Below are 24,564 nucleotides of genomic sequence, written 5' to 3' on the forward strand. Positions count from 1 at the left end.
CCACTGAAAACATCATGATTTCAAAGAAGAAACATATGAAGATTAACAGCTGTTTAAATGAACCCTGAAGGGAATTAAACATTTGCGTGATCACTTCCTCCGCAGTTTTTTATACCAGGGATAAGTGTAAAATCTTTTACTTTTTTGCTATAAGGGGACAAACAATAACAAATCAAATGTGATTAGTTCAATTGTATTATAATGGTCACCTGTGACGTAAATTCACTGGAAAAACGGACAATTTGTGTAAATTAGCATTGATTTTATTAATGCAAGCTCCAGCGTTATTTGTGTTAATGTATGTATAAGACAAATTTTAACATTGTGTTAGTAAGAACATAAAAGTATAATTTTGCACAATGTTATGATGTGCTAAAAAATGTAAAATATGTATAATTCCAATTTTTTGAGTCGATTTTTACACTTACCCCCTTTTTCTACTTCCCCCAGTGTAGTGTGCTTGGTAAATTACATCAATACAACTGAAGATACTCTTCAAAATTCTTCAAAGAAATATTATACAGGGTACTTCGGTTCAGTCTTATACAATACACCAAGTTCGTGTACAGTATCTGAAAGTGAATAATGCAGAAATGTGGAGTCATCTGTTTGAATGTATACACAATATCGCTGATAAAGATATTTTTTTCAGTATTATTCGTGCACCTTTTGACTGTAACAAGTGTGATAACCAACAGCAAACGGGCCAAAAAATAATTCAGAAATAGTAAGTCTACACTCTGGATATAAATCATTGTCCAAATCTTAAAGCATTAAAGTAACTTCTATTGTTTTAACTGAAATTGAGAACAATTTTCTTATGTTGAAGATATCATCCCTTCGGATAGAAACATCAGAAGATACTTGTACCAGGATTTCATCCTACTTCAAATGCTATAAACCACCATATGCTTCCCTTGACGCAGTCTGTTATAGATGTACGGATGGAAAGTCGACAAATGTATTCGGAAACAAGCTCCCCTTATGTGTTGTTGCGTATATTCACAAATGAACTTCCTTTAGCAGTTCTACCTCACCATCATCATGTGTCTTCACTACCATTCATCCATATTTATGCTACCCACCCTAGCCACGGGAGATAGCTTATTGAAACCTTCCGCACTGACGAAGCAACATATATGTGGAGAGTGAATGGTTTCCTCTTTTTAAGCTCATACAATGATCATATTATAAAGCTTTCTGAGATTCTCGGAAGGGTCTCACACGCCACGTGTGAATTTAAAACACAGATCCTTAGAATGGGTTTACCTTGCCGGAGGAAATTATTCCAAGAAAAATCAATTGTTAGATCCTAAATGCAAATATAGGACAGAAACAAACTCAGATTCGTCGCATATTTGTATGAGAAAAACGAATCAAACAAAAAAGAAATGTTTTTGTTTAGAAATCGGAGAAGCAAAATCAGTTTACAAAATAAATTTAAATATTTCAAACACACAACTCGCATGAATTTCCCGGCGCATGCAATTTGCACACTGGTTGAGCGCACGCGACGCACGTAGGTGTACACAGTGTAAAAGCGTGGCCAAAAGTATGGCAATCATTTTTTCGTCTGTGAATGCATTCAATTAACAGCAAAGCGTTTTTTGTGTTTGTGCTCTTTGTATTAAACTAGTAGTGAAGTATGACCACTGGCGGCGTCAGTTATTGTTATTAGCTACAGCACCCCTTGGCGTAAGAACGCTGCCTTTGGGAACTATAGCGTGCTTGCGACGAATGGTGTCCTTCTCTGACTCTGCCAATGAGTATGATTTTTATGTTAACTTTCACCCCTAATTATTACTTAATAAGTTTTCCGAAAAGATGTGCTTCGTTTGTTCACTTCGACTATATACATTGGTCATCGGATAATGTTAAAGTCCCTGGATAATGTATTGATATTACAGCCAATGGAGCAGATCAAATAAATACGTTGCACTTCACCCGGTTTATTTCTTAACAATCTTTTACATCCGAAGGATGCGTATGGTTTTCATCAAAGTCTAGCTCTTCTTTGAAAGCGAACAATCGCTCAAAATCATTAATACTTATTTGTCGCTCAAAATCATTGATACTTATTTTTTCCCTTGTTTCTTAGCAAACTTCACTATATTTAAATAAAAACAACTAACGATTGCGTGGGGATGCGTGAAATGTTTTTCGTGGAGCTTATTAGGGAAACTCCAATCTATCCAACGCAACGCTGGCAATTTTGTTGCTTGATCGGGTTGGAACTAATCAAAAGTTTAATTTTGTAAAACATATTATTGTAAAAAATGTGAAAAAACTAGCTATTGATATCATCCTTATGGATGATCTGAAAACAATTTCAGATCGAATCATACTTGGAAACGTTTTTACATACCCTCATAATTGGTACCTGTATTGATTTTCATCAGAAAAATCAATCAAAACCCAGAAAAACACAATAAAACATGAACATTTTTTATGGATAATTGCGATAAAACTAGCATATAAATTATGGTGAAGTTTTGGCAGCCAACATTGCTCACAAGTAGTTAATATTGATTCAAAAACCCCATGGCAAATTAGTATTACTATTTGAGAGTACTAATACGAAAAATAATTTGGAGATATGTAAAAATATTGTTTTTGACTTTTGGCCAGGATTTGGGCTGAAATACTCCTAAGTGCGACGGTCCTGCGACGTTTTACCGAAAATATCCTTCCTCGCATAGACAATATCCTTCTTCCTATGTTTCGTTTGGATTGGATTTGGATTTGATTTGGATTGGATTTGGATTGGATTTGGATTGGATTTGGATTGGATTTGGATTGGATTTGGATTGGATTTGGATTGGTTTGGATTGGTTTGATTGGTTTGGATTGGTTTGGATTGGTTTGGTTGGTTGGATTGGTTTGGATTGGTTTGGTTGGTTTGGATTGGTTGGATTGGTTTGGATTGGTTTGGTTGGTTTGGATTGGTTTGGATTGGTTTGGTTGGTTTGGATTGGTTTGGATTGGTTGGATTGGTTTGGATTGGTTTGGATTGGTTTGGATTGGTTTGGATTGGTTTGGATTGGTTTGGATTGGTTGGATTGGTTTGGATTGGTTTGGATTGATTTGGATTGGATTTGGATTGGATTTGGATTGGATTTGGATTGGATTTGGATTGGATTTGGATTGGATTTGGATTGGATTTGGATTGGATTTGGATTGGATCCGGCGTTATTTTTTACTTGTAAGTAATCAAGATAAACACCGCTGAGTTTTGGATTGGATTGGTAAGATTTGGATTGTTATAGACTCCATTGTTTTTGTCAAAATTTCGTATCACAGAAAAGGTCACAAATTTCGTAAAATTTTCTTCTCTTGCAATCATCCATTCATTACATAGATCCCAATCAAAAAGCATGTATAGATTTGTGGGACAAATTAGGGACGACAGTATGAATCACGATTTTTCTTTCGCGATCCACCATTGATCAGCCCACTACCCACAGTTTGAGAGCCCATGTTCTAGATTATTTACTCAGTTGCGTAATTTTTTGTATCCATAATGGAAAATAAACGGGGTCTCCAGTAGCCTAGCGAGCAAAGGCGTAGGATTATCAATCCGGAAATGGCGAGTTCGATTCTCGGTCATGTCTAGGATGCTACGGGTTGGAAACTTTCTGGACACCGTGAGTACAGGGCATCCATTGTACTTGCCATTCAAGATACATATTCATGCAATGGCGGGCATACATAGAAAAGCTTCTAATTAATGACTGAGTAAATGCTTATAGAATACTAGGTTGAAAAGCAGGCCAAGCTCCAGTTGGAATGAAGAGCCATTAAAGAAGAAGAAGGAAAATAAACTGATAGAAGCTGTTTCTCTCCATAACCCAAAATTTACTTAAATAAAGCAATAAAAAATCAATGTGTCTTTTCATTTCGATTCGAATCAACATGTAAATTTCTAATATCGTTTCGTTTGCTGTTGAAATGGAAAAATATGAAAAAGAAATCCCGAAATAATTTTAAATGCCTATCATATAAAACTATATTATTAGAAAAGATTTTTTTTCCGTTTTGTGCATTTATATCTCCAAACAATAACAAGTAATACATGAATTTTAAGTGAAATGAGTAACTGTAATAGTTTTCCCCTGTTTTCCCTATTTCTCTTAAAATTCTTGAATTCATATTTTCCTATCCGCCACCATAACAAAGACATTTCAAATATGTTCAATTAAAGAACAAATGCACAAGGCATGAATGGAACCAAATCATTCTTTCATGGAATCGCTGCACTATCAAAGAAAAGTTGAACGGAAGAATGAAGACCCCGCTAGCCTTTCCCAGGACGCATAAATAATGAACTATAAAGGATGACACTAGTCACTGTGACAAAGATCTCGGGCATCTAGGTACGTTCGCCATGGCATGGAGAGAATGTTCGAAGGTGAAAAGAATAAAATCGGATATGCAAAACAAAATTCCGCTCACATCCGCAATCAGAATAGGGCTTTTTTTGTTGGGACGATTGCCTGAGACAACAACGGTGATGGGATGTGACCACTATATGAAGACTGCTTTTGGCAACTAATTTAAGATCCCTTTTTTCTTGGGTTCGGCACGCAAATGATGAATAGCAAAAATTGATCATTTGAATTCAACCTCTCCACTAAGTCACGTTTTTATTAGTTCAAGGCTCTACAGATATGTTTGGTCTTGTCACGTTTTGTGAATTCATATTACTTTTTTGTGAATGACCTCCCGCTTGTGTGCTTTTTTGTCAAAGCAGACAAAAAAGTTATTCAGATGACACTGGCGCTAATGCAAAGTGAAAGTGAATTTTACTATTAAATAAACAGTGATCGTGAACGATAATTGACGCGTTTCGTCATATATTATTTGCCCAGGTGACATGCACGAAGATTCGGCCACTGACGTTAACCGCATGGCTTTCATTGTAATAGTAGAATGACATTCATCAAGTTATTGAATGCTAGTAACCTGTCTTGCTTAGTAGCTGCTTTAGTAGGATTGTTTTTCACCGGCGGTTGCTGCATATCAGAATCTGTATGACTCGACATTTAAGCTGCTTCAGCTTGCGCATGTGTGCTCCAACATTTCTCCATTGAAATACAATGAATTCTGTTTCTTGCAGAAAAAGCAACTTTACTCTGATGAGAATAGAATTTGCTCCACATCCAAAGAATTCCAAAATTTGCTAAGCTGATTTCGGAAACTTTGAGCATAAATAATGAATATGCGAAATCTTAGAAATACAATAAAATTCACCAAACCCAGATTCGATGTATATAAAACGTGATAAGGAATCTATATTTCGGATCACGCATTCATCTATAAGAATTAATATCTAATAACAAATATAAAAGGGAATATAAAAAATAGACACGTGTTGGTGTAATCGCACATTCATTGGAAATCAATAGATTTGTTTTGCCAATGATGTATACCCCGGTTTTGTTACACGGTTTGGTTTTAGTCGATTAAGAACTTTTGCGTTAATGAAATGATGAATTCTAAAGCTGCTGCAGTGGCTGCCGTGGTTATGGTTTTCGTTGGCTACAAGGCAGGATGCATGGTAAAATGCAATGTCAATCATTCCCCACCCTGATCCGACATGGAACTGCTGAACATCGAAAAAAAAAACTTTGACGTCTGCCATGATGGTATGGTGTACAATAGGGTGGAGCACACTTATATGAAAAAAATCAAATCCATTTTTTTGAGACATATACACCTGAAAATAAAGTTTTTTGCTCCCAGAAGTTACTGTAAAAATTTCAGCCAGATCCGTCGAATTCTCGGAGTGTTTAAGCGGAAAATAGAAAATGTGTGTGTGAATGGCGCAGCCACATGAATCGTAGTGTATAAAAGTGTATAAAAATGCAGACATCGGCCGACCGATAAAATAAGACATATTACGGGGGGCTGGACATGTAGTGCGACCATCATAGGTAGGTAGGTAGCTTTACCCTTTGTTTGAATCACTGCATCTCGACACAGTCTGGAAAAAACAAACTTGCTGTCAATAAACAAATCATCCTCCCGATGATTGGTTATGGTGAACCATTCCGAGTGAGTTGCGATAAACACATAATCTCAAACTCCAGAGAGTTCATAACAAGTTCCTCCGAATGATTTTGCACTCTCCAAAGGGAATGCGAAACACTGAGGTCCATCGTCTGGTCAAGATCAAACCGCTGATTGACTGCTTTGGTGAGTCGTTGGAAAGGTTCAGTTATTCAGTTATATTATATTTTTTAGGATAATTACTAGGGTAGTAAATTGTTTTCCAATGCAGATATCAGAGAACTCCCTAGAGCCAAAATGAGAATTAGATGTATTCAATAACATAAACTACAATTAAAGCAAAATGAAGAAATCGTCCATCATAAAAATGAGGGAAAATCATTAGAGAGGTCGAAATGGAACTTTAGAGGGATAGATTCTACTACAAATCATATCTATTTACGATCATTTGAATACCTAGCAGCAAATCGATTTTGGAGTGATTCTTTAGCCTTTATGTATACCTATGTATACTTTGCGCATTTAAAATGTAACACTATTGTAAAACCAAAAACAAATGAAATAAATCGAAGTTTTGCAAAAAAAATATGCTGGGTTAACAGTTGAGGCACGATTTTCAACTGATTCAATCAATTTGTTTGTTTCGTTGATGATATGAAAATTCCCGAGCAGACGAAAATAGTTTCATAATCCAGCTTTCCACGCTCGGTAGTGGCGGCTTATCGGTGTGTAAAAATCAACCAGTCACTGAACTTTTTGACACAAGCTGGAGGAAAACTCACCGATGAAAAAGCATTTTTCCCTTCCCCTCATCCAGGAACGAAATTTTGACAACCGCCAGAATTATCAAAAAGTACAGTGAACGATTGATTTTCGTTCATCGATAAGTCGCCTTACCGGACGTGGAGCAGGATAGCAAACAGTTACTTGAGAGCAAAAATGAGATATGAACATGATTGATATACCAGGGGACAATATCAATATTTTGCACTGAAATATTATGACGATATCATGTTGTGATGTTTGTAAGAAGTGATCAATATTTCAAGCTATCAATTTGTTCTCACCCATAGCTTATCTTCATACTTCATATATATATATATCATATTTTGGTGCAATTTTTTTAAATTGTTGTCAGTTCTTTTATGTCTCATATGTATTAATATCATGTTTTGATATTCAGTTCATGGGTTCTACCCGGGTTATCAATCGAACATTTAAAAGGACTTTTTTTGGATGTACTAACGGCGTAATATCAACTACGAGCTCGCCCAACTCTATGGCGACGCTACAATAGATCTAACTGATCGCAGTGAAAAATCCGAACAGAAAAAAACCATACGGTGAACCCAGTATTCAAAAGATTACAAAAGTTATCACGGGCAGGACAGGCATGCCAGAGTGCCAGTCAGCAACCCTGCAAAGATAGTGTTGCATTTGGAACTAGGGAAATATGTTCCTGTCTCTGTCTACATTTTTGCAAGAAAAATACTGTAACAAATAATACAGTCGTAAACAGATCATAAGCCCATATATTTTTGTTATGTTTATCCTATGTCATAGCATTGTTTATCAAATATGCGCTCAATTGTTCTTCTATAACTCACTCTAAACAATCTGAATTTTTGCCAAATACAAAATTTATTATGCCGCGAAGGGATGCTTTATTGGATTCCGACACATTGGATCGCTAGGAGAAGTCACAAAAACCAGCAAATGCCATTTCGTCAAATATGCCGGACTGGACGTGCTTGAAAAAATTGCAACGACCGGCTTGAAGCCATGCCACCCCGCATTCGAACAGGACCCTTTTCCCAGTACAAAAAATGTTATGATTTGAAGTGACAGTCTCTTGCTCCGGTGAATTCTCAAGAGGATTTCGTGCTACGAGATTTCCAAACGTGCTAGTTGATGATGGAAATCAATCTAGTGGTATCAAATGTGACAAGCGACACGTGACATACAACGAGGATAATTGTTGATCTCCGGGGGTAAGCTTTCCAAAACGGTGATTGCATAGATAACTGTTGTGCTAGCAAACTGCTTCATAACTCTCATTGTAACATTCTCTATCAAACTTGAACTATGGACTTAATGGGACTAAATGATCATATTTCAAGGATAAAAATATCACATAGTTAGTTATTTGCACACCAGATCAATATCATTACGATTATGTTAGCTCTCTACATAAGTCACCTTAATGTTGTGTTTCTTACAACTTTCCTACATTGCCCATGGGAATTAGAAGGAGTTAACCCAAGAAAATAAATCTCAAGATTTGCTGAACCATGCTATTCGCCTGTTTAGGGTCCGTTCACAAATTACGTAACGTTAAATTTGACAATTTTCGTAACACATTTTGTAAGGAAGATGTTTTTGTATGAACCGTAACGCACGGCCTGATCCTCTCCTCCTTTACCGTTTTGTAATTTATTATCAGCCCTTACATGATGATAAACATTTGCTAAAACCCTACCTTAACTTGCTCCTGGGAGGCCCTTGTTCATATCAGATTATTGCACTTTTTTGGGGTTTACACTAGGGGAAGGGGGGCAATATGCCCTAGCTAAGCAAAAACTGCTCTATTGTCTTATTTGTAACGCTATTCATGGGTATTTTTACATTATGCATCAGTTAAACAAAATAGCTAGTTGATGCCATTCAAAAACTGTCAAAAATCTCAATCATATTGATAATATTCACATTTCAAAAAAGTGGTGATATTCTGTTGCCGGAAAACTCATGAGGCAAAACGCCTTCTAGCTGGCAGCTCCTAGGGAACAAAGTACCACGCGTCGGCGAATTAGCATTCTAGTATGGATAGTCCGTGGAGACGCAAGAACTTTGTAGGTTATTGCCACTAGGGCGTTTTGCCTCGCCAAAATGTTAGATGTTTCTTCAAAATGTGGAAATTTTCAGTTTTTCCGACCTTCCCATGCACTTTTAAGAAACTTTCTTCGCCAATCCTACATAATTTTAGATCTAGTTTTGTTATGGACATCTTAATGACGGTAAATATGAGGGAAACCACAAAAGGCGTTTTGCATCGAGAGGGGCGTTTTGGGGCCTCTTCCCCTATATGGATTGAAAAAAAATGCAAGTAACATTGTTTAAAAGAAAATAACCCCAGATCGGAAAATCTCCAAATAATCGCGGAATTTAAATTAATTGCATATTATTCGGCAACTCAGCCGTACGAAAATCACGTGTCCCTCCAAGATACGTGGATTCTTTTTCGCAAATTTCCTTTCAATTTGTCCATTTCGAAACATGTTCTGTGCATATGCACGCACAGCCAAGATATTTAACAAAAAACGAAGAATTCTTCCAATTACAGAACAAACAGCAGTCACCAGACGATATCGAGGACGTGGACTGTATTTTTTATAGCGAAATCTATGATTTTCTCTTGACAAACATTTTTCATCAACTTTTGGCTAATGTGGTGAAAATATTGTCAGCAGCATTGAATTGAAATAAAGGATATTCTTGACATCCTTAGTAACTTTTGCATTATGATGTGGCACGGGTTAGTGAATTTAAGACAAACAATAATGGAAACTGTTTTCTGATTCATTGGATAATACGACTGACAGCAGGAAAATCAGACAAACAATAAATTTCCTTCCAATAGAGAATCCAGTTTCTAACTCTTCTACAGCGAAAACTTTTAACTGATTCTGTTGTTTGCAGGAAAGTTGGTCGTCTTTCCGATTTTTCCTTGCTCATGCTGCAATATCGCTTTTGTGCCGTTGAATCTACGTGTACATTTTAGCATTAACGTGCACTATTTTCTGCTGTTTTGAAAATCTTTTAATTTATTGAAAAGTTCTCTACATTTGCTCGGGAAACTTTAGCGTTTTGTTTTCGACTTGTTCACTGGGATGCTGAGGGAAGTAACAAATCTCCTTATACACACTTTCGCTTACACACATTTGTTCACTGTGTTCCCTACTTTTAGACATAATAAACACGAGTTTTCAGGATCGAAGTTGTGTTCAGATCAATAAATATTTCAGCTGATAAACTGATTAATCGAGCTTCAACAAAATGCTATGTTGCTTAACAATACGAATTGTTACAATTGAATGTTTGATATTCAAATGTTTATCCACCCACAAACTAAAATGGTTGAATGAACGTATTGCTAATGATTTCACAAGTAACAAAAAAGTTATATATAGCAGACAAAAAACTGTATGGTGACTATATTAAAGATAATAAATTAATCTTTACGGCTGCTATAAATTCTCGATAATAGTTCAACATTTCCACGTTTTTTGAAAGGAATGACATCAATATTCCTCTAATGACAGTCACAGAAGAGATTTTCTCATAGAGCTACTACGAACTCTAAGAACAACCCAGTATTATTACTTTTTACGAATAGTTCTCTTTGAGATGTCTTCCAAAGCTTGCCAACAGGTTTTCCGCCATGAATTTGAAGCACATCCCACTACCGGTCATAACTTTGTTACTATTATTGCTGCGGCACACAAAAGACTAGCGTACAGTTCGATTCATAAATATTAGGAGAGAACTTACCGATGGTGCTTAGAATCGTCAGTGAATAGAAGAAACTCCGGGAGAAAGTCCACTCGTAGTCGTGCAGGGATGGCTGCGGCACCATGACGGCGCTAGCTGCCGGTGACAAGTTGTCCAACTGTGATGCCATTTCCTCTGTTAACCGTTTGATTAATTGCTCTTGAAAACGAGCTATCTCCAAAGAGGCAAGTCTTTGTCGTCACACGTCGAAGCGGGGAAAATGAAAATAGAATGGAAAATATAGCAAACATCAGTAATATACTAGATATCAATCATGCGGGTGGCGCTTAAAGTATTATTTTGGAGACAAAGTATCACCGATAATTTTGCCATTCTTGTGCAATCAAGTTATATCGGAAGGCTACCATTTCGTTCTTTTAAGTTCTTTAGTATGATACGTTTTAAGTTCTTTAGTATGATACTGCAATTGTTTGGGTCATAAACATCAACTGATTGTAACGTAACCAGTTGCATTCGATGGATAACGAATCCTAGCGCAGAACTGTTTGTTACCAGAGTGTAAGTAATTAAGAGTGGCGACATGTGCCGCATTTGACAGGTCTCGTGCTCGTTTGGAACACGATTTTGTATGAAAATGACAGATAAATTTTGTTTCAATACTAACAGTGTCGCCATTCTTATTTACATACACTCTGTCACCATGTGTCATAACGCTTTAAGAAAAAAAAACACCTGGTACTGTTTCAAGCTTTCTCGTAATTAGCCAAGACAGAAACTGTTTTGGTTCCGTTTTCAGATACATTCAATATACATGTTCTAATTAAGCAGTTGAAACATTTACCTCACCTCATTTGTCCTATTTGTCCTATTGTCAACACCGGTGAAGGTTAATACATCATTTTCTTCACAATTTTGGAACGCAGTAATTAATCGTTCATAAATTCAACAAAGATTTTTAACTTATTATCAACGTGAGTCTCGGCACTCAGCCAAAAAAAAATACTAGGCTTTGTCACACAACAAATAAAACTGGAGGCGAAAAAAAATTCAAAAATACACTCGTTTTTTTGAGAGAAATGATATCAGTACTGGTAGTCTTCGTGATCGTCATGTGAAAGCGAAATCGATTGCATTATCATTTTCAAGAAACCAAATGAAAATATAGCGGGCTCCGGGTCAACTGTCACTTGACAAGCAGTCATGATGGGGATGTTCCTTTGTCTTGAAATCTAAATTTCTACATAGTTTTAATAGATCTGTGCAAATAACGATGACTAGTCGGTAAAATGATTATATTTTTCCTGATTTTCAAGTTAGGAGTAACATTATTGAAGAAGAAACAACTTGTTTACTTGTGCTGTATGAAAGCGGGAGAGAATAAAATGTAAATATCGCGTGACCTCCTTCAATGCAAATGAAAATCTCAGTACTAAATGATATACATTTTTTTTAACTTTATTAAGCTAATTTTATTATCGGATGTATAAGTTATTCATCCAAGAGTGAAATGATAGCCAGTTTGATTTTAGTTTAAGAGTTCCTTGGAGACCAAACAATCGAACGAAGTAACGCATAGTTGGTACAAAATAGCCTGTTTTTGAAAACTTTGTAATTGCCGGTCTAGCCAACCGGGAGCACTTCCAAGACTCCCCGAATCAACTGCCTCAGGGTCGGCACACTCTCGTATATTTATCGCCGGACAGGGAATCTTCGCACTGGAAATTAAGGAAAACCTACCAGCACTTTCAACGTTTTTTACAATTTTATTAGCTTCACTCCTTCCTCTCTTCACTTTCTCCCCACTTTCTTACTAACTATCTAGCTAACTGTTGGGGCCCCTTCTTCTTTCCAACCACTTCTTTCCTCTTCGCTGCGTCCTTCATCGTCTTGACTGCAAGCTTCAGCCACGTCTGGCTACGTTACTCGCCTTAGGTTGAACCGAGGGATCGTCGGCGGATAGCTAATGATCCAGTTGCGCGTCCTAGGCTACCGATGTGTTGTCGGATCGGTCTTCGGTCAACAACGGTGCCGGAATCTTCCCGGCGAGGGGGCTCTAGGACGGCGCAGGGCTTCACGGAAAACTGGGCACAAACACGGCGTTGAAAAGCACGGGACAGCAACGAATCCACGGGAGAACAACGGGGTCCTATAACATTTGAAACGAAAGCACACATCACAATCACGATCACAATTTAGGGAACCCGGAAGATATCTGGAGATGGGGGCTGGGCAATGACCTGATATCCTTGTCTTATGGCTTTCAATATTATTTTTCGAAAAATAAACGATCTCCTTGACTAGTCTCTAGTAACGCAAAAAACGTTGTTTTTAAGAACCCCCCACCCCCTCGTAACAATCTGTAACAAAATAATGGTAGAATTTGAAACACGATACAATAAATTGTTATTAATTGTATAAATTAAGCTATTTTGAAGATAATAACTGTTTTTTTTTTCTTAATTTTCAATATTTTTTTTCTATGCAATTAATTTGTTACGTATAACAATAACTCCAAGGACCCCCACCCCCTATATTTTTCGTAACAAATCGTAACAAAAATTAAACAACCCCCCACCCCCTACTGTGTTACGTAATATTTGAACAGACCCTATTTGTGCAACCCATCATGGCCGCTCCAACTCCATATCCTGCGGCTCCTGGTGGTGGGTTGAAAAAGCTTGGTGGGTGGTTGGTAGCAGTTAAGGTGGTTGCTCCTAATGACTATCTACTTGTATGCTAAGTGTGCCTACTGGGGGACAAACCTTCGCTTCTCATACAAAAACTACCTGTCATACATTTTTTCGCATATTTACAAAGAAAAATCTCAATAATACACATGTTGCGAACTGGTTGCACTGCTTTTTAAGTTGATGTTCACTTACTACCTGTCAACGAGATATGTCATCCAAGGTGTCACCCATCGGCATAAATGATATTGATGGACTGTGCTGTTTATCACATCGAAGTGCTCGGTTCGTCAAAACGTGTAATGAACTAGAATTTAGTAAACTTAATACTGAACTTATTATTCTATATTCTATCTCTACAGTGCAAACTACCTTAATCGAAATCTATTATACTACCTTAAATGCTAGTATCACAGTGTATATCACAGTAAAGTAAGCTTATCTATTCTTATGTAAAACTATTCTTAACCTCTAAATATGATCACAGCTAGCAGCTTACGTGCATTAATTTGAACTACAACGAAGAATCATTGTAAAGCTCTCAACCGAATTATGTAAGTCATCCAATCATCTAATGTGAAAACATATTTTAAGCAAATACATTATTCCAGCTTGAAGCTGTATCAGCATAAAACTGTCTTTGCTATCAGCTCGTAGACTCGGTGAAAAGGGCTCTTGTTCTTCGGAACAATTCTTCAAGATAATTCGTCATGGCTTCGGCAGATGACGGAGCACCGAAGGAAATCGGTGATAATATCAAGCAGGGTAGTTGCGCTAATTGTGACAGACCGGATTCATATGACAACTACGTGCAATGCGATCGTTGTCAAGCGTGGTGGCATTTCTTATGTGCAGGAGTTACCGAATCCATTGCTGATGAATCGTTCACATGTGAGGCCTGCTCACCACTCAGCGTATCATCTCGTGCGTCTTCAAGATCCAGCAGTAGAGTTGCTGCGATGCAGCTTCGTTTGAAAGAAATGGAAGCGCAATGCAAGTTGGTAAGGCAAGAGCTCGAAAAGTAGCGAAAGGCGTTTGCAGAGGAAAGGAAATTGCTACAACAACGAGACGATCCATCACAACAACAACAACAAGATAAACAACGAACCGAGGAGTGGATTGATCAACATACGGGCAAGGTAGATAGCCGAAGGCCAACAAAAGGACCAGGAAGCAGCTGCAATCATCAACTCACGCCAACAGGTAAATTGGCATCAAGGACGGACTCCTCTACCGGAAGGGCAACTGTCTCCTACGATGCAGGCGGCTATTAATGCAGCGGTACAGGCAGCAGTGAAAACTGCGCTTCAAGCAACAAACCCATCACGGCTACCACAAGAAGCGACAGGAGGTGAAGTTCGAGCCACAGGTGCAATCCCTAAAACAGCACCGAAAGATCTCTCATCTACCAGGATTCGGATCAACAGAATCAGTAGCGGGGCGCAGAAAGGTAAACAGGATCATTCCCTCCCCCCCCCAAAAGCCAACAGGTAAGCCAATTGAAAACCACACTATCTCCTCAAATTATAATCAATGGATCCAAGAGCTAACCAAGAAATTTGGTAACGTAAAACTGGATCAAACGTTGGCTTCTACCAAGCCACTTATTGGAACTGCCCCTTTGCAACCGGGAGTTTCCACAAAAGCAAATTTCAGTTCTGATTTTCAAACGAAAAATATATCGTCCAACTTTGATACCGCACTACAGTCCGGTGAAAATGTCAACCATTCGTACAACCATATACGAACAAGCATGTCTTCGATACCAGATAATGTCTTGGGATTCTCGGGAGTGCCCACCTATGTCCCCTCCCCCTCGCAGTTAGCCGCCCGGCAAGTAATGCCGGCGATTTACCATCTTTCAATGGCGACCCCGCGGATTGGCCTATTTTTATTAGTAGCTTTGTCAATTCAACGCTCGCGTGTGGTTATACCAGTGCTGAAAATCTCGCGCGATTGCAACGTTGTCTAAAAGGTGATGCTTACGAATCGGTCAGGAGTCGTCTATTGCTTCCAGACACAGTTCCCCAAGTGATGAATACACTGAAATTGCTATATGGTCGCCCGGAGCTCCAGAAAAACGCCCTGCTCCAGAAAGTTCGGTCGGTTCCAGCTCCGAAGGCTGAGAAGCTGGAAACTCTGATAGAGTTCGGGATAGCAGTCCAAAGCCTGTGTGACCATTTGGAGGCAGCGGGTCAACACACTCACCTTTCAAACCCAACATTACTAATGGAATTAGTAGATAAACTTCCTGTCCATACCAAGATGGAGTGGGCGGCCTTCTTACAGAAATGTTCCGAGGTCAATCTGCAAAGTTTCGGCGTTTTCATATCCTCGATTGTTGTGTCAGCTAGCAAGGTAACTGCAAGCATACCCGGAGGGTCTAAATCAATTTCGTCGGATAAATCTAAAGGCAAGCAAAGAGGATTCATCAATGCTCCCAACGAAGATGGAGAAGAAAACATGCGGGAAGATAAAAAGTGCTATGTGTGTGAAGAACCAGGTCATCGTGTTTCAAGTTGTGAATTATTTAAATCGTTTTCGGTCGACGGACGTTGGAAGTGTGTGCAGTCCAACGGACTGTGCCGAAATTGTTTGAATGCCCATGGGAAAAGGAGTTGTCGCTACCTTCGACGCTGCGGTGTGGGGGGATGTGAATTTCGGCATCACCCTCTACTACACTCGAACCGGAACAATCGGCTGTCCTTCAAGGAGACATCGCCGGAAATCGTTAGCAGTAATACTCATCGCCCAAAGATGCAATCCACTCTGTTTCGCATTGTTCCTGTTACATTGTATGGACCCAGAGCAATTGTGAAGACATATGCATTCCTTGATGATGGATCATCGTTCACTTTAATCGAAGAAGACTTGGTCGAAGAACTTGGAATCCGTGGATCACTAATGCCCCTTTGCCTGGCCTGGACAGCGAACATGACCCGAACGGAATCCAATTCTATGGAAGTGCAGTTATCGATAGCAGGTGCGGGTGATAAGAAATGGATGGAGATGGTAGCACATACAGTGAAAAACTTGAGCCTTGCTAGACAGACATTGATCTATGATGATCTCAGAAGAAAATTCCAGCATTTGAATGGTCTTCCGATTGTCAGCTATAAGGATGCGGTGCCACGTTCGTTAGTCGGCGTCGACAACTTAAGCTTAACAGTTCCTCTGAACACGAAGGAAGGTGGACAGTACGAACCGGTGGCGGTAAAGACACGACTAGGCTGGTGTATATATGGAGGAAGAGACTACAGAACATCGGGAATTCCACTCAACCTACATGGCTGTGTTTGTATGTGTGACCGTACACTACACAATACGGTGAAAAACTACTTCACCATCGAAGACATAGGAACGACGAATGAGACTGTGTTGGAATCAGCGGAAAACAGAAGAGCGCGGAAAATTCTTCAAGAAACCACTAAGCGAGTAGGAGGGAGGTACCAAACTGGCTTGTTGTGGCGATATGATTGTATTGAATTTCCCGACAGCTATCATATGGCCTTGAAAATACTAGAATGCCTCGAAAGAAGGATGAGCCGTGATTCCACATTAAAAGAAAGTATTCATCGGCAGCTTGTGGAATACCAGGAAAAAGGGTATGCAAAACCAGCAACGCGAGGTGAACTCGACGAAGCTGACCTGAAACGAGTCTGGTATTTGCCATTAGGAGCGGTGGTGAATCCCAAAAAAAAGGAAAGGTGCGGTTAATATGGGACGCTGCGGCAACTGTGGACGGGATATCGCTGAACTCCTTACTTCTGAAAGGTCCGGATTAATTGACGTCATTACCAGCAGTTCTATCGCGCTTCCGACAGTTTACGGTAGGAGTCTCAGCAGATTTGAAGGAGATGTTCCACCAGATTGAAATACGTGAAACTGATAGACATTCCCAGCGATTTCTCTGGCGCAGCGATCCATCCGAGAAACCTACCGTGTATTTCATGAACGTAGCCACGTTCGGCTCGTCCTGTTCCCCAGCGTCCGCACAGTACGTAAAAAACAAAAATGCTGGAGAATTCGCCGAAAGATACCCCCAGGCCTCGCAAGCAATCGTACATAACCATTACGTAGATGACTACTTGGATAGCTTTCAAACCGTTGAAGAAGCCTTACGAGTTTCGCAAGAGGTGAAGATGATTCACAGTGAGGGAGGATTCCTTTTGAGGAATTGGTTATCCAATACAGTACGTGTGATAGGAGGCATGGGAGAAATCAACGCAAGTGACACCAAAAGTCTAGCGCTAGACAAAGGGTCGGACTGCGAGCGAGTGTTAGGAATGTTATAGAACACGACGGATGACGTGCTTTGTTACTCCACCCAACTGAAGAATGAAGTGCAGGCCCTATTGGACGATAACGAGCGACCAACCAAACGTCAAATGCTGCGATGTCTGATGAGTTTTTTCGACCCACTCGGTTTACTCAGCTCTGTCCTGGTACATGGGAGGATTCTGCTACAGGATGTTTGGCGTGCCGGAACACAATGGGACGCACAAGTCGATGACAATATTTGGGAGCGGTGGATCAAGTGGATCGATGCTGTGAAGAAGATATACCAAATACGAATATCTCGCTGCTACTTCAGAAAGGCGACACTTAGAAGTTACAAGGATTTACAGCTCCACATTTTCGTCGATGCGAGTGAGCTTGCCTATTCAGCTGTTGCCTACTTTCGCATAGTTAAAACAGATAAAACATCAGAGTGTGCACTTGTTGCGGCGAAGGCCAAGGTTGCGCCTTTAAAACCGCTTTCGATTCCCAGACTGGAACTGCAAGCGGCATTGTTAGGAGCTAGATTAATGCAATGTGTTATCGAGAGTCATACCGTAGCTGTAACGAAACGATATTTGTGGAGTGATTCATCTACTGTACTGGCGTGGATAAGAGCTGACCATAGGAGATACAAGCAGTACGTAGCCTGTAGAATCGGGGAGATTCTCACATTAACTGATGCTAAAGAATGAAGATGGGTGCCGACTAAATCAAATCCGGCAGACTCAGCAACAAAGTGGGGAAACGGACCGTCTTTTGAAGCAACAAGCTACTGGTTTAGAGGTCCGGAATTTCTTCATTGGGCCGAAGAAGAATGGCCCCGTCCTAGGAGTATGCATTTAACTGCAGCAGTAGAAGAAGAATTGCGGCCTTGTCATACACATCGAGCTGCAACTGTATCAGAAGCGATAATAGATTATCAACGGGTCTCCAAGTGGAAACGTTTACTGAGAACTATGGCGTACGTGTGCCGGTTCATCGAGAACCTGAAGCTGAAGCGAACGGGTAATAATATTCTTCAAGGGATACTCACTGCAGATGAACTGAAGCTGGCGCAGACAACACTCTTCCGATCAGTTCAATGGGAAGTGTACCCTGATGAGATGGCGCTTTTGTCTGTCAATAAAACGACTCCACTTGAGAATACAAGTGCCCTCCATGCATTGAATCCGTTTATTGACGAACAAGGAATTTTGCGAGTTGACAGCCGGATCAAAGCAGCTAGTATCGCAGTAGCGTCGATGAAGTATCCGATCATTCTTCCACGTGAACATAAGCTTACATTGCTGCTAATTGACGAGTACCACCGCCAGTACCATCGTCACGCTAACTTCGAAACAGTTGTGAATGAGATTCGTCAGCTGTATCGTGTATCTCAACTGCGCCCAGCCGTTAAAAAAGTTATCAAAAACTGCCAACGGTGCAAAATAGACAAAGCAAAACCTTACGTACCTCGAATGGCCCCATTGCCTCCGGCGCGACTTGCGGCATGCGTCCGACCATTTTCCTACGTGGGAATAGATTTCTTCGGACCGTTTCAGGTCAAGATTGGCCGCTGCTATGTGAAAAGGTGGATAGCTCTATTCACCTGCCTCACAATTCGAGCTGTTCATTAGAGTGGGGCGTCATGGTCATTTTTTCAAATCAATGGTTTTTTGAAGCCATTCTGGGTCCTGAACAACTGTGCAGAATTTGGGACCGATTGGTTGTTTCCTTGCTTTCCGCATCGCGTTTGAAGTTTGTATGGAAATTAGTATGGGAGAACGCATATTTTTGCATTTCTACTACTAGAGGTTTCAGTTCATCGCAAACGAAGTGGCACATTACGTTAAAGTATAACCCAAAGGATGCCGAAAAACTTTGCTGAAGCAGGCACGTTGCTGGAACGTCCACGAAAAAAGTTATAACGCTTAGAAGATTGAGTGTTTAAACCATATGCAAGAAATCATTTATTCTGCCAGCACTGCCGAACTACGTGGAGCAATAATTTAACTGTATGTTATTTCAAAATTATTGATTTTATAGGACTTTGGAGCTAATGGGAGATATTCAGAATGATTTCACGAAGAAAAAATTCCGACTAGAAGGAAAATGGGGTTTGCCCTCTGACAATTACAGGCTGTCCGGTAGTGCTGGCAGAAACATTGATTTCTTGCATATGGTTTAAACAATCAATTTTCGAAACATAATAACATTTTTTGTAGGCCTTCCAGCTGCGTACCTTCTTCGGCAAAGTCTTTCGGCATCTTCCAGGCTATATGCTAACGTATTGAGTCACGTGATTGATGATAAATTGAAGCCGCTAAGAGCAAAAATGTTAAGAAGTACGTTTTCCCATACTAATCTCCATGTAAAATTAAAACGCGATGCGGCATGCGAGGTCGCAACCAATCGAGCCCATATTTTGCACAATTGATTGGGGTCCCAAAACGATTCAGAAAAACCTTGATCTCACTTGATCGGACGAAGTTTGCGTTTTTCCATACAACTGCTCCCCACTCTACTGTTCATGTAGAAGTGGTATTCAGCCTCACAACCAAATCCTGTATAGAATGTGTACGCCGTTTCATCTGTAGACGAGGTATTCCAATAGAAATCTATAGCGATAACGGAACAAACTTTAGAGGGGCTGCTAGGTTGCTGAAGGAACAACAAGAAGCGATTCGAGAAATAAATGAAAATCTGGCCGGTACTTTCACTAGTACAAAAACAAAGTGGATTTTCATACCACCTGCGGCACCCCATATGGGTGGAGCCTGGGAGCGCATGGTGCGCTCCGTAAAAACGGCCATGTTTGCTGCCTATGAAAATAATCGTAAATTATCCGACGAAGGTCTGCAAACTCTAATAACGGAAGCGGAGGCTATAGTGAATAGTAGACCCTTGACATACTTACCTCTGGAGTCAGCAGAATGTGAGGCAATTACGCCGAACCATTTCTTGCTACCATTGGGGAGTATCGGCGATACTCGTCAGACGGTGACTGGCCAGGACACGACAACAGAGGAACACAGACAAGCAGCGGCAATCGTTGAGGCAACATGGAACGCAACGCAACTACACCTTAACATATTTTGGAAACGTTGGATTGTGGAATACCTGCCGATTTTGACGAAACGCACAAAGTGGTTCGGAGAACAAAAACCTATTGCGGAGGGGGACCTAGTCATAGTGATAGATGGAAACGCACGGAACGAATGGATCCGCGGGCGTATAAAAGAGGTTGTTGTAGGAAGAGACCGAAGAATTCGCCAAGCTGTCATACAAACTGCGAGGGGGTTGATGAGAAGACCGGTATCTAAGCTCGCGGTATTGGACGTAAAGGAGAGTGGTTAGGATTGGTAAAACTGAACCGTTGGTCAGAATTACGGGGGGGAGGATGTTGCGAACTGGGTGCACTGCTTTTAAGTTGATGTTCACTTACTACCTGTCAACGAGATATGTCATCCAAGGTGTCACCCATCGGCATAAATGATATTGACGGACTGTGCTGTTTATCACATCGAAGTGCTCGGTTCGTCAAAACGTGTAATGAACTAGAATTTAGTAAACTTAATACTGAACTTATTATTCTATATTCTATCTCTACAGTGCAAACTACCTTAATCGAAATCTATTATACTACCTTAAATGCTAGTATCACAGTGTATATCACAGCAAAGTAAGCTTATCTATTCTTATGTAAAACTATTCCTAACCTCTAAATATGATCACAGCTAGCAGCTTACGTGCATTAATTTGAACTACAACGAAGAATCATTGTAAAGCTCTAAACCGAATTATGTAAGTCATCCAATCACCTAATGTGAAAACATATTTTAAGCAAATACATTATTCCAGCTTGAAGCTGTATCAGCATAAAACTGTCTTTGCTATCAGCTCGTAGACTCGGTGAAAAGGGCTCTTGTTCTTCGGAACAACACACGATTAACAAAACCAAACACTTACAGCTTATAGTGATTTCTTTCGTTAAGATATGTTTTTACACTAATTAAAAGAGGCGAATTGATTGCGAAAGTGCCAAGGAATTTAGCTCTGTCTACAAGACCATTTCAAGCTAGAGAATTTGTTTAGTAATAATAAGTTTAGTGTTTTCCTCTCACTACCATTGTTCACCAGTTCATGAAGAGTTAGTACACCCAACCGGCGGTTGTTAGATTTTCTAACAATTCTGTATAAGAATCTACCAAAACCTGTATAAGAACTGGGCATATGCGAAGTTGTTAGATTCTTATACAAAAAATGTAAGCTATCATACAAATATTGTTAGAAAAGCTTACAAAATTGTTAGATTCTTATACAATACTTGTATAAGAATCCAACATTTTCGCATATGCCCAGTTCTTATACAGGTTTTGGTAGATTCTTATACAGAATTGTTAGAAAATCTAACATCCGCCGGTTGGGTGTACATATTTAAACCCCTAACTCGATTTTTCCAGCAGTCAGTTTAGCCTAGGACCAAGGTTTTTAACTAACTGCTTGAAGAGTTGTTTCCGCAGTTTTGCCTCAAACAAGCCGAATTCAAGTCTCTCAACTGTCTGCAAGGTAAAATTAATTATGTTTTATTTCAGAGACTTCTTGCTAATAGCGGGGACTAAATACGATGAATTCTTAATTACCACAACTTATTGTCTTAGCTAGAACAATGGATAAAGCTAGGGCTCTTTTTGGTAGATATTAAACCGTAACACATTACGTCAAAGTTATCTACCGTGTTACGGGAATTCCGTGCAGATTAATTTATGCACGTTCTCCAGGTGCCACATCTGATTGTACGACAACCTGGAGGTTGCGAGTTCGATTCTCGGTTCGGCCTAGAATGCTTCAGAGTGGAAAGCATTTCGGCTCTTTGTGCACATTGTTTCCATTGTACTTGCTACGGGAAAGCCTTCAATAACTGTGGAAATGATGATAGAACACTAATTTGAAAAGTAGCTCAAGTTTCAGATAGAATGTAGAGCCATTGAAGATGAAAACAATGCGCTGAAAGAAGGCATAGCTTCTTTGAACGAAGGCATTTGGTCAGTATAAGGCGAAGTGAGGAGATAGTGCTTTCTATAAATAAATAAGTTTGATTGGTATGATGAACGCATTTGCCCGGTTTAAAGCAAAAGAAATGTCTTTCTCAAATGAACGCGACTGTCCGGTATAAGGCAACGGTAGGAGATAATGTCTACTTTAAATGATAGCATCGCCCGGTATTAGGGGAAAGGAAGTGATAAATGCCTTCCTCAAATAAACGCATTTGCCCGATATAAGGCAAGGAGGATGGATGACTTAAATGACTCGTTTTTCTGGAATAAAGAGAAAGAAGGAGACAATGCCTTCTTTAAATGATCGCGTCTGCCCAGTGTAATGCGAAAGAAAGAGAGAATTCCTTTTTTTAAATAAACTCGTCTATCCGGTATAAGACGTCTCGAAAGATAATGTCTGTCCGCAATAAGGCAAGAAGAAAAGATAATTCGTTCACTACAGGAGCACGCGTTCCAGGTATAATGAAGGATTGATATGGGGCTATAATATGTTTCAAAACTGCTGCCCATACTAAACCCACCACACTTATCTAAGAAAATGCCAATTTGTTTAATAGAATATTCTGAAAAAAAAACGGCATTCCGCCAAAGGTAATTCTAAAAAAGGTATAATCCATCAAATGTCATACCGTGAAAGATACATACCGCCTAATGCTGTTCTGAGAAAATGAATTCGGCAAAATGTTTTTTCGGTGAAATATTATACATTCAATACATATTGTTGGACAGGACATATCGTGGCGCTAACATCGACTCTGACCACTATCTGGTGATGGTGAAACTGCGTCCAAAACTATCCGTCATCAACAATGTTCGGTACCGACGACCGCCGCGGTACGACCTAGAGCGACTGAAGAAACCTGATGTCGCCACTGCATACGCGCAGCATCTCGAGGCAGCGTTGCCGGAAGAGGGTGAGCTCGATGGGGCCCCTCTTGAGGACTGCTGGAATATAGTCAAAGCAGCCATTAACGACGAAGCGGAGAACAACGTCGGGTATATAGGTCGAAGTCGACGGAACGATTGGTTCGACGAAGAGTGCAGACAGATTCTGGAGGAGAAGGACGCAGCGCGGGCGGTCGCGCTTCAGCAAGGTACCCGGCAGAACGTGGAATGTTATAGACGGAAGCGGAGACAGCTGACCCGCCTTTTTCAGGAGAAGAAACGCCGCCTGGAAGAAGCGGAGTGCAAGGAGATGGAACAGCTGTGCCGTTCTCAAGATACACCAAGTTCTATCAGAAGCTCAACGCATCCCGCAAAGGCTTCGTGCCGCGAGCCGAAACATGCCGGGATAAGGATGGGAACATCTTGACGGACGAACGTGTGGTGATCGAAAGGTGGAAGCAGCACTACGAGGAACATCTGAATGGCGCTGAGAGTACAGGCAGTGAAAGTCAAGGCAGCGGAGGAGATGGCTACGTCAGTTCAGCGGACGATGGAAGCCAACCAGCCCCCACCTTGAGGGAAGTTAAGGATGCCATTCAACAGCTAAAGACCAATAAAGCAGCTGGTAAGGATGGTATCGGAGCTAAGCTCATCAAGATGGGCCCGGAAAAGCTGGCCACTTGCCTGCACAAACTGATAGTCAGAATCTGGGAAACCGAACAGCTACCAGAGGAGTGGAAGGAAGGGGTTATATGCCCCATCTACAAGAAAGGCGACAAACTGGAGTGTGAGAACTTTCGAGCGATCACCATCCTTAATGCCGCCTACAAAGTGACATCCCAGATCATCTTCCGTCGTCTGTCACTATTAGTGAACGAGTTCGTGGGAAGTTATCAAGCCGACTTCGTTGACGGCCGCTCGACAAAGGACCAAATCTTTACTGTACGGCAAATCCTTCAAAAATGCCGTGAATACCAGGTCCCAACGCACCATCTGTTCGTTGATTTCAAGGCGGCATACGACAGTATAGACCGCGTAGAGCTATGGAAAATTATGGACGAGAACAGCTTCCCTGGGAAGCTTACCAGACTGATCAAAGCAACGGTGGATGGTGTGCAAAACTGTGTGAAGATTTCGGGCGAACACTCCAGTTTGCG

At 40.3% G+C, this 24,564-nt stretch overlaps 1 protein-coding gene and 1 pseudogene across 4 annotated transcripts in view; one reads left to right on the top strand and one right to left on the bottom strand.

Annotated features, from left to right (window-relative positions):
- The window catches only part of LOC134224407 (TWiK family of potassium channels protein 7), a 333,804-nt gene that overhangs the window by 122,773 nt on the left and 186,467 nt on the right, over positions 1 to 24,564 (bottom strand). For all 4 annotated transcript variants that reach the window (XM_062703740.1, XM_062703739.1, XM_062703738.1 and 1 more), the window contains one exon: positions 10,558 to 10,748. In XM_062703740.1, coding sequence (XP_062559724.1) covers positions 10,558 to 10,748 — 191 coding nt within the window. The remainder of the gene's footprint in view (positions 1 to 10,557; positions 10,749 to 24,564) is intronic.
- LOC134219265 (uncharacterized) lies at positions 13,916 to 15,177 on the top strand (annotated as a pseudogene).

This window comes from Armigeres subalbatus, chromosome 3 (genome assembly GCF_024139115.2).
Source record: "Armigeres subalbatus isolate Guangzhou_Male chromosome 3, GZ_Asu_2, whole genome shotgun sequence".
Taxonomy (NCBI): Eukaryota; Metazoa; Arthropoda; class Insecta; order Diptera; family Culicidae; genus Armigeres; species Armigeres subalbatus.